Source organism: Acanthisitta chloris, unplaced genomic scaffold (genome assembly GCF_000695815.1).
Source record: "Acanthisitta chloris isolate BGI_N310 unplaced genomic scaffold, ASM69581v1 scaffold3068, whole genome shotgun sequence".
Taxonomy (NCBI): Eukaryota; Metazoa; Chordata; class Aves; order Passeriformes; family Acanthisittidae; genus Acanthisitta; species Acanthisitta chloris.
Genome location: NW_008686428.1, coordinates 79,770 through 91,496, shown reverse-complemented (window position 1 = coordinate 91,496; position 11,727 = coordinate 79,770). Strand labels below are relative to the sequence as shown.

General features: G+C 40.5%; 1 protein-coding gene across 1 annotated transcript in view; it reads right to left on the bottom strand.

Moving 5' to 3' along the window:
• Nucleotides 1-1,227: 1,227 nt before the first annotated feature.
• Nucleotides 1,228-11,727, bottom strand: part of LOC103807388 (t-SNARE domain-containing protein 1-like) — a gene marked incomplete at its 3' end in the record, with an annotated part of 52,237 nt that continues 41,737 nt past the window's right edge. Inside the window, exon 4 of the mRNA XM_009080114.1 lies at nucleotides 1,228-1,310. Within this exon, the coding sequence (XP_009078362.1) occupies nucleotides 1,228-1,310 (83 nt within the window). The remainder of the gene's footprint in view (nucleotides 1,311-11,727) is intronic.

Sequence of the window (11,727 nt, the reverse complement as noted above, 5' to 3'; positions counted from 1 at the left end):
TGCATTCATTTTCTGCCTGACTACTCTTTGACCTTCTTAGCCAAAGTTGTCATTAACTCATTTGCAGCTTTGCATTTGACTCTATGGTCAGGTCAAGTATTAAATTCATTCTAGCCTCATTTTAGACTTCATGTGGTACATAACAAGTTCTTTTCAAAGGGAATGCAGGATTACATGAAGGGTGACACACATTATCTTGAATATATGTACATTTAAACCCAAAATCTGGCTGTTGACCACACTTTTTTTTTCTGCAATATCTAAGTTCTACAAAGTTGTTCTTCTTGCTCACCATTGGCAAAATACATTTCACCAGAAAATGAGCCATAGATAATTTTAAAATCACATTACTCCTTTACATCAGAATAAAATGCCTGTGCCTTACTCCTTCATTCTGAAGGTTTGCCCCAGACCTCAGAATTCATTGTGTCAAAAGGACCAACAAGGAGGCACTATGTACTCACAAGGACCTCAGCTGCATTTTATCATAACATGACTTGGGAATCAAGGAAATCACTGATTTATGGCTCAGGAAAAAAAGGAAACTAACAGATTTTGTTCTGTCAATACAATGCAAGTGCTAACAATATTTCTCAGTTCACTTCCCCATACCCCCTTCACCTCTAGAAAGCACTAACTATAACCATCAAAGAATTCTTTCTGGTCAAGCTATTTTCAAAAAGATTCATGCTTGTATGTGTGTGTGTCTTATTTTTGCTCCAATGAAGAAAAAAAATCCCAAACCCTACCCCCAAATTGCCTTCTAAAAATGCTGAACACCATTCCCCATAGCCATTATTCACCAACCACATCATGTTATTTGACAACTCAGTTGTTTTTGTAAAGCACTGTTGCCTGATTATAGGAAAACACTGCAAATAGAAGCACATAGACACTTAAATGATGTGCTTTTTATGACATCTTTCCAAGAACAACAGTAGCTAATTGTTGAGTTTCCTACTGGGAAATGTCTCTTTAATATGCAGATCCCTTAATGACTACTCTAATGCAAACTGTCAACACTACAGTAATGTAATCATATATATGCTTGTATATCTATATGCATATGAAAAGTTTAGCTCTTACTTACAGTCTATTTTATCATCTTTCCAGGTAGCACAAATCCAACACAGCTCATGTGCCATGTGGTTCACAGCTGCCAAGTGTTCTCTTTATTTTAAATACTATTACCAAAAGTATCCATAGGATTTTTTTAGAGCCACTTACTTGGTGCTGACTGGCTTTTGCCAACTGCTCATTGGCTGATTCTACATTAGATGATGCAGTCTCAATGTTGGCTTCGATACTATCTGCAAGAGAAGATAATAGAAGAGAATTATAGGGTAGAAACCTAAAACAAAGACTTTATACTGACAGCATTTCAGCAATTTACTCATGGGCAGAGAGGAGCAGCCTCTTGTTTGTGAACTGCAGCACTGTAGGGAAGTAGGAACACCACCCATGTTGATGAACACCCATTCAGTCAGAGGCAGCATCACTCAGAGCTCTCCATGTGTCCCCTGACAGGATGGAGGTTATCACTTATCCCACTCCCACTGAAACCAATGGGAGGAGTGACAGGGAATTCAAAGGAAAGCAGCTCAAGACTGATAAATTTACTAAGTTAAATTATAGAAGGGACATGGCAGATTGCATCTGGAGTTATCTCATTATTAGAGCTCAGGGATAAGATTGATCTGGGCATTGGTGGGTTATTGGCCATCCCCAGGTGTCTGCACTTCATCAAGTCACCTTGTACAGTATCACAGTCAACAGAGTCCATGGTGTGCACTTCATCCCACACAACAGCAGTTGGTCAGATTAAACAAATCACAACCCAAACTCCTGCACCACATTTCCAAGCTGCAAGGGATGTCTGTACAGATAACTCAGATTGAGACACATGGATAGAACTTAAAATTAATGAAGAAGAATCTCACTCTAGATCACTAGGTCTGGCACGGGGGGAAGCTTGGAGGAACCACAAGGAACCAAAATGAGACTAGAAAAGAAATATTATTAGCTGCACACTTCCATCAAAACCAAATATTAACTCCAGAGCTGCATTTAGAAAGCAAGACACTGATGGGATAAAACTTGCAAATAAGGTTTTATATTTCCAGTAGAAATCTTAGAAATCTTGACCAGCTTATCCCTGAAGAGATGTGCAGCAATAATTTCTGGCCAAAGTGGAAGAGGATGTGCCTTTGTTCTGCTTCTCTGTGGTTTTGAGCAGAAATTACACCCTGGAGTATATGAACATGGTCAGAAGCAACTCAATCACAGGTAGAAAGGTGAGAATAAGTTTCCAGGGATTTCTTTAATCCTTAACAAAACTAATGGAAATTCTTCAATTAATAGTATTAGGAGTTGGATTAAGACATGGCACAAAAGATTCAAGTTGTAATTTATTCTTGGGTTCTAAAGGAAAGAATATGAATTAATATGGCCACTTTTGCGATGGGTAAAGAAATGAGGGTTTTCAGATAAACTGTGAAAAGTTTGTGCATTCAGGTTTTCCTTTTTTTAAGGGAAACTGTAAAAGTCTGTTAAGGTAATTATGCATTTATGATAATAGCTCCAAATAAAAATGAAAACAAAACAAAACAAAGAAAGAAAAGCCAAAACAGACAAACAAAGAGAGACAAACAAGAGAAAAGGAGCAAAACTCCCACAAATCAACAGAACCATGGAATAAACAAATTTCAGATTAACATTTAGAAAGCTGTTAAAAGTGTTTTAAAACCCTGGGAGAGATGCTTTCCCATTCCTTTTATTTTAGACTATATGTGCTGTAGTGCACAAGGGAAAAAAAAAATCTATGTGGTTAGCACTTTTATAGATCGATTTAATGTCATTTTATTTGCTATAGCCAATGCTTCCAAAACCACTTTTATTAAGACTTTAACACTGTGGACTTTGGTTGGCATCACTGACCTCTGCCCAAATGCTTTCCTTGCATTTAGGACTCAGCAGAAAGGGATCAAAAGGCCTCTAAGGAACTCATCCTCTGTCTATGAAGATATTCAAATTCTCTTCTACAGAGCCTTAGAAGAGCTACATCCACACATATGCACACATCAGTCTGACAGCCTTGAAGAGCTTCCAGTATTGCATTGAGCTGAAGGCATTTACAGTAAAGCCTCAGGTTTTTCTTAGCAATACCAGTTTAAAAAAATAAATAATTAAAAAGGTGCTGAATTATTAAAACGATGAAGAAAACCATGAATGGCACAGCAGCAGCACTCTGCAGTCAGCAGCATTTTTTGTCACTTCTACTCAGAATGGTTTGTGTTGGAAGGGACCTTAAAGACCATCTTGTTCCAATCCCCTGCCATGAACAGGGACACCTTCCTCTAGACCTGGTTGCTCAGAGCCCTGTCCAGCCTGGCCTTGAACACTCCCAGGGATGGGACAGCCACAGGTTCTCTGGGCAACCTGTGCCAGTGCCTCACTATTCTCACAGTAAAGATTTTCTTCCTAGTATCTAATCTAAATCCACTCTCGTTCCACGTAAGGCCATTCCCTCTTGTCCTGCCACTACATGACTTCAGAATTCCCTCTCCAGCCTTCTCATGAGCCCCTTCATGTACTGGAAGCCTTCTCTTCTCCAGGCTGAACATCCCCAGCTCTCTCAGCCTGTTTTCATAGGAGAGGTGTTCCAGCCCTGTGATCAACTTGGTGTCTCTCCTCCAGACTTGTTCCAACAGGTCCATGTCTTTTCTGTGTAGTAGTACTCAATGTGGGGTGTCACAAGAGCAGAGTAGAGGGGAAGAATCACCTCTCTCAACCTCCTGTCCCTGCAGCTTTTGATGCAGCCAAGGATATGTTTGGTTTTTTGGACTGCAACCAGAATGTCGAGTTGTATTGAGTTTTTCATCCACAAACACCTCCTAAGTCTTTCTCCCCAATCTCAATCCATTCTCTGCCCATCCTGTACTTGTACTTATGATTGTCCCAACATCTACTACCATAAAGAGTTGTGTGTGAGAAACTAGGTATTTTTTTGGAAGTGAAACATGGTAGACAGATTTCAACCCACCTTATCATTACATGCTCTTGTGAAAAGTACCTCTGCAGCCAAAACTGAGAATATATCCTGCTGGAACACTTGTTAATTTTTGAAGCACAAAGTCTGACCATGGTTTGTGGCTATGAAATAAAACTTTATGTAGGAAAGCACCTCCATGTTTTAAGTTACTTTGTGATGGGGTTTGGAAGGGATGGATTTGGGAAATTTGGAAGGGATGTGGGAAATATGCTGAACACTTTGACAACTGTCTAATCACAGTAAAAGAACTTGTTCATTCATATTTTCTAGGACCTTAGTACAGACAACCTTCTCTGCTCAGTGCCTCTTAAAGGCTGATTGGCCTCAGAAAATTAATCACTTAGGCAGAGATGAACTACAGAGGAGAAATTTATGAAATATATCCTGGTAAAACAAGACTAATCTCTCTTTACTTCTCTTTGGGCAGAGGGGAATCATACAAGGAACTTAATTTAGCTTCCTTAAAAGGCTCTCCAGAGGAACCCAATGCTTTCCACTGCCTGCAGGGAGGCCCAAGGAGATTTGCCTTCCTTAGATAAGATTAAACACTGTGAACACCCCTTAGTGCTGCATAGAATGGGATAATCATATCTTATGCACTGTGTTTTGCAAATATCATCTACGTTTTCCCCAACACAGACCTTCACAAGCAGGATGGATGTCCTGTGTGAGTTGATGGGATGTTACAGGAGGAGTCTGGACCCCAGTGGTACTGTATCTGCTCACTTGTTCTCCCAGTGGGGTAATATCAGCCTTGGAAAAAGCAAAGCTTCCGTTTAAATTCTTTTTTGAAGGAATTTGTACTCCTAAGGCACAGGGGGAAAACTAGAACAAATAAAACTCTACCAAAACAGCTGTAAAACTCTATAAAAATGAGCCATAAATATGTAAAGCAATTTAACTAGATATTTTTCTGACTGACATGGGAAAGCAAGAGAAGGAAAGAGAATTTGGGTCAAATTGCACAGAAATAAACAATAAATCAATGATGTCAATAAGTTAGTGATGAATGTGTCAGCTATTTCAGTGAATCTTTGTTGAACTAGTGATGGTTCACCACTTTACCCTCCTCACTGTCAGGCTCCTTGCCAAGGTACATGGCTTGAGGATGTGGAGAAAAGGGTGGTAGGATGCTTGGTAGACTGCAAAAACCTGCTGGAGGTATCTGCCTTTTCCTTTCTCTTTGGCTTTGGTAAAAAGGGAGAGTGACTCTTTTCCCAAATAATCCAATTATGGGTCTGGGATTTTTTAAAGAAACTGAATCCCACAACAATTTTCTGTCCTCAGTCTGTGATGATAAATTTATGATACAGTTTGAAAACAAAAACCCTGGGGAGATGTGATCACCCTTTCAGTAAACTGAGGGACAGGGTTGCACTGAGGTGGATGGTGGTTGCAAACAAACATACCAAGGAATTAAGAAAATATTTCCCATTTTCCAGCTAAAACACAATATTGCAATAGGAGTAGGGAAGGCAACAGAGCTAACCTGCTTTTAGATGTAATTTCATATGACTTTATGACACACTTATCACACAGAGGCAGAAATAATGATTACCCCAAGAGGTAACTTTCAACCCCAGCTATTTGCCTGTCTCCTGAGATCAAGCCATTCTAATGACCAACAGGAGTCTTCTACGTGAAATTACTGGAGTGACAGTGGCTGGAGTGGGGTTTTTTTGTCCTAATCTATCAAGGAATCACCCCTATGACCTGGGTCTTTATAGCAGCAACAATGGATTGGTTTCACAAGGCAGAATTTCAGTAAAACCACATGAAAGACAAGAAAGTGAGTTTGTGAATGAGCATTTTAAAATGCTTCCACTTGGCAGTAACCAAAATGGGCCCCTTCAGGTTTCATAGTAGGCTTTTATTTTTAGCACTTTAATAAGCATAACCCTCTTTTATCGCTACAACTTCTGGTTAAAAATAATCAATACAACATACTGAGAAGCACAATAAAAGAGGGAAAAAAATAAAAAAAATAAAAAAGCAGTATTTTGGTAATGTATAAAGGTTTCTTTCCTAATTAAAAGCCAAGTTTGGAGGGAAATTGCTTTCAGAGTGAAAATGAATCTTGCCCATTCGAATTGCCGTGTACTTGGGAAGTTTTAAGTGAGTGTCATTCCACGAACAAAAGACCCTCAGGCTTTCTACAGGCAGAACTGTAGATGTTAAGGGGAAGGAAAACTATGACAATTCTTCCAGAGCGAAGTTTTAAATGGCTTAGGGTTAGTCATTTGCAAATTTCAATGTAAACATCGAGTTAGAGATTCTGCACGCTAGGGGATTTATGAAATCATCGCACTCGTATGTTAAACTCAGGCTAAATGGGTCACACTGCCTTAGATTGGTGCAAGGAAATACAATTTGCAGCTCCATGAGTCATCAGGAGCTGTGATTATTACTTCCAACAAAAGGCAGATAGAAGTTACCTTCCCATTTGATTTTAGCAGAGCTCTAATTCTTCCACACAGCAACAAACCATGACCCTCAGAGCTCAGGACTGAGGCACTGAACCACTACTCACCATCATTTTCCAGGCAGGCCTGGAAAGACTATTTAAACTACCCTAAAATGTCATAACCAGCTCTTCCTGTTGGTTTTCTTCAGCCACCAGCCCAAAGCCCCTGGTCTGAATGAATAAAAGTGGCTATAAGGCAACGGGCAAACACCAGCATAAATTTACAACACTTTTGCTTCTGAATGATTCATATTGTCCTTGAAATGCATCTTGGAAATGTCAAGTATCTGCTACATATGTATGTGCTGAAAAGTGGTATTGCCCTGCCAGAGGTTTGCCATGCCTGCCAGGGTACATCTCCCAAGGATTTAAAATTCAAATATTGTCCTATGTGTATCTATGGGAAAAATAGCATGTCCTATCAGCAAATAAGGCACCTCACATCATCTCCTCTGTGCTAAATGGCAGAGTGAAGAAATATTACTGCTTTAGCAGATGCAAAGCAATTTACTGCTCTTTCTTACTGAGACAAGTGGCCTCAAATTCCTGATATTTGCCACAGGAGAAGATATAGCACAGAAATAGTATCCTGAGGGTGCATGTTACTGCCTCTGCCATCATTGACTAGTGTACACTTTCAGTTACCTACCCAAGGTGTCCACATGGCTTTGGGCAATCCAAGCCTCTAGTTTTAATCCCACAAAATTTGCACATATGAGGATATTATGTCTGATTTGCTTTTATTTTTTTCCATTTTCTTCTTTATCTGACTAAAAAGGATATTTCAACCAGAGATTTTTTTCTTCAGAAATTTATATATGTGTCAGATTTATCTTCTTTTCCAAAATAATCTCTGAAAGTAATCTAAAGAGCAAACCAGCACTCAATCTAGCTTTGCCTGGGAATTTCCAGCTACTTGTCTGTAGCACACCTTTTCTTTTCATAGAATCATAGAATGGTTTGGGTTGGAAGAGACCTTAAAGATCATCTAGTTCCAAGCCATTTTCATGGACAGGGTCACCTTTCACCAGACCAAAATTGATTAGAGCCCCATCAAGTCTGACCTTGAACACTCCATAGATGGGGAATCATAGAATCAAGGTTGGAGGAGACCTCTATGATCATAAAGTCCCATCATTAACCTGCCACTCTGCTGTAAGCTCTAAACCCTAAACCACAGCCTCCACCAACAGATCCAGAAAGCTCTTAAACACCTCCAGGCATGGTGACTCCACCACCTCCCTGGGCAATCTATTCCAGTGCCTGAACACCCTAAGAGTGAAAAAATCTTTCCTAATATCCAATCTGACTCTCCCCTGTCTCAGCTCAAGGCCATTCCCTCTAGTCCTCTCCCTGCAGCCATGGCAGGAGAGACCATCACCCATCTCACTACAACCCCCTTCCAGGCAGTTGTAGAGAGCAATGAGGTCACCCCTGAGCTGCTGCTTCTGAAGGCTAAACAAACCCAATTCCTTCAGCCCTTCCTCATTCAATATGAGTTCCTGACCTTTTCTGAGCCTCGTTGTCCATTGCTGGACTCACTCCAGTGCCTCAAGGTCCTTTTCAAAGTGAGGAGCCCAAAACTGAACACAACACTCGAGGTGTGACCTCACCAATGCTGAGTCCAGGGGGATGACCACTGCCCTAGTCCTGCTGCCTCACTATTTTTGATACAGGCCAAGATACCATTGGCCTTGTTGGCCACCTGTGCACACTGTTGGCTCATATTGAGCCACTGTCCACCAGCACTCTCAAGTCCCTTTCTGAAGAACAACACTCGAATCACTCATGTCCCAGCCTGCAGCTGCATGTGGTTGTTGTGCCCCAAGTGCAGGACCAGCACTTTGCCTTATTGAACCTCATGCAGTTGTCCTCAGCTCACTGATGAAGTCAGTCACGGTCTCTAACCTCGTAACCTCTCTAGGCAATTTTTTTTTGTTGTGATTTACACTCACCACACATCTTTTATACATTCTATAAGACATTCAAGTTAAAGAAAAGAATATTTCAAACTGCGATAAAATATGTTTCCTTAAAATGACAAATAAGAGATGCAAAGATCAAAATAATTATATTTGTTTTTCCAAATCCAGCTTAAGAATTGACACAGCTTGGATAAATCCCTTGATTTCATCTGCATGCAGCAGTTTTTGGAATTCTGCTTCTGTCTACGATTAACACAACAATCACCTTCCATCATGCAGCTGAGTGCATAAGCTATTGGGGCCTATAGTTCAGTGAACTGATGAAGGAAGTTTCAATCTGAGTTTGTCACAGGAATAAATAAGGATGATAGAGGTGTTGATTCACAGAAATAAATACACTTTATTTCTGCTTGCTGTCTTGGAAAGATCATATATTTTATCTACAAAGTAAGGTCATGGATATTTACAACTTGCTTGACCTCTTTTGCTTTACATGGCTTGTTTGATTTACTTAACCTGCTCAAGTCATGCCTCCAGAACAGTCTGTGGCAGAGTATTACACCTCCCAGCAGAAATAAACCAACCACCTGGGCAGCTTCTGCCTTTATGACATTTACTGCTCAATTGCAGCATTATTAGAAATTGTGAGCGTGGCAGTTCTAACTTCCCAAAAATTACTTTGGATAAATTGGTGTGAGAATAATCCTACTGGTGGCAATAAACCTCGTAAAAGGAAGAGCCTTGTTTCTTGTACAAAATTAGCTGGCTCATTAACTGTAATTATGCCAGCCCAATCACATTATGAGGGTCAAACACAGAAACAAACACAGCAGACAAATCTTTAGGTGTTAGTAAATTTGCAAGCGTAGAGTCACCTATTATTCTTGCCCTGATAAACCACCATATGCTGTTTTACCAGCACTGCCAGAACTACAGCTGAATGTAAAAGGCTCCATACAATAAGAGAAGCCACAAAAACTGACACAGAGAGCAGGAATAGGAAAGAAGCATAAAAGCTCATTCATTTTCTGTGTTGACTATTATCTCAAGTAAAATGACTTGATCAGAGGTCATGGTGGGCTATACCTGACTCCAACAACTCAGTCATAGCAGTGGTCATCAATCTGTGCCTTAGATGAAATTAAGCACCTTACAGACTATTCAGCACTGTCCTAAACAAAGGACATGTGAAAAGTCATAGTGGAGAACACAACTGCTGTAGTCCAGATAAACAGGGAGAGCAAGGTCAGCAGCATGAAAACCAGCACAGAATAGTTTGGGTTAAAGATCACCTAGTTCCAACCCCTGCTGCAAGACCTTTCACTAGACCAGACTGCTCACAGACCCATCCAGTCTGGCCTTAAACACTTCCAGGGATGGGGCATCCATAGCTTCTTGGAGAAACAGATGCCAGTGACCATGACCTTCCAACTGTTGCCTACAAGGCAATTAAGGGTAGCAACACAAATGCAATTTCAGCAGCTGGGGAGGTTTGCAATAAACCTTTGTTAGACTTAGCAGAACAACAAACTGATGACACAGACTGAGGGTGAACAAAGAAGTTTCTTAGAAGGTGAATGGGAAGTGGAATAGATCAGTAATACCCCAGTGTACCCTTCCTTCAAGGGCTGTACTGACATGTAAGTCTGGGTCTTAACAAGTGGCTGAAAGCAAGACAGCCACGAGAAGATTTCCCAATTCATCAGGAACCAATAAGAACATGAATGTACCCATTCCCATAATAGCCTCCTCTGAGATCACTTAGGAAACTTAACCAAATGAGAGACTTTGCAGCCCACATTCAACTGAATGTAGATATTAAAGCTGTTACATTCAGGTATTTGGGGACTATTCTCAAGATGTGTTCATTTTCTTCAGATGTCCCAATCGAGACACATAACTTGGGAGGGTTTAGTTAAGGATCCAGTTGAATGATTTCCCAGCTCAGTTAGCAGTAGTGTGTCTGATAAGACTCTTGGCTGTGCCATTCAGAGAGTCAGACTGGAGGAGGACATGTGTGGAAGGGTGCAGATGTTGACAATGTTTACATGTTAAATCAGCCTTCAGGTCAGAAAGACAACAATGACAAAATAGGCAACAAAGTGGACCTGATTTTAACAGGAAATAAACAACCTAAAACTGAAAAACCCTCCCCATATTCCAAAGCTTCCAAAAGAAACAATTCATTTGCATTCATGCAAATATATTTTACTTTGAAGAAAGTTGATTAGTATTACTATCATCATTAGGCAATAAGTGACAATGTGGTCTGTCAGTGAATATCAGCATTGCTCAAGGACTGAATATACACCAGCTGCCATGTTCATACTCTTCTCTTGTCAGGTCTGTGAGCTCTACCCTGACAAATACCATGTAGTGATATTTCTTAAATGAGGGACCATCAACTTTCAATGATGCCAAGAAGCTTCTTCACCCTTTTATTTTCAGACATAAAGTGTCCAGACTTCAAGACTGAAGTGAAAGCTTAGTAGCACCAAGATCTAAGTCTGTCTCAGTATTGGTAGGAAATAAAGTCTAAGAAAGTCTTAAGCTTGACACAGCAGGACATGAATCTGTTGAAGTAAGTCCAGAAGAGGCCACCAAGTTGATCAGAGGGATGGAGCATCTCTCCTATGAGGAAAGGCTGAGAGAATTAAGATTGTTCAGCCTGAAGAAGAGAAGGCTTTGGGGTGACCCAATTGTAGCCTTTCACTTCCTGAAGGGAGCCTACAAGAAAGATGGAAAGGGAAGGACACGTAGTGACAGGACGAGGAGGAATGGCTTTAAATAGAAAGAGAGCAGGTTTAGTTTAGATATTAGGAACACATTCTTGACTGTGAGGGTTGTAAGGCACTGACACAGGTTGCCCAGAGAAGTTGTGGCTGCCCCATCCTTGGCAGTGCTCAAGGTCAGGTTGGATGGGGCTTGGAGCAACGGCATCTAGTAGGAGGTGTCCCCATTCATGGCAGGGGAGCTAGAACTAGATGGTCTTTAAGGTCCCTCTCAATCCTAACCATTCTATGATTCTATGTTTCTTTCAGTTACTGGAATTTGTTGATTAATGCTAAGTGTATCTACATTTGGTCTGGACAAAGAGGTAGAGGACTGCTAAGTTATTTCCCGTGTCTCTACTGTTGTGTCTTAAAATAATCTTAAAATAAGTGGCTGATATGTGATCTTGGGATCTCTTCCCATTGTAGGGAGTTGGGAAGGTTGTAGATACAGTGCTAAAAGTTTGGTGACAAAACCTTCCTTCTAAGAGGAAGAAACATAATTCCTTTAAAAGT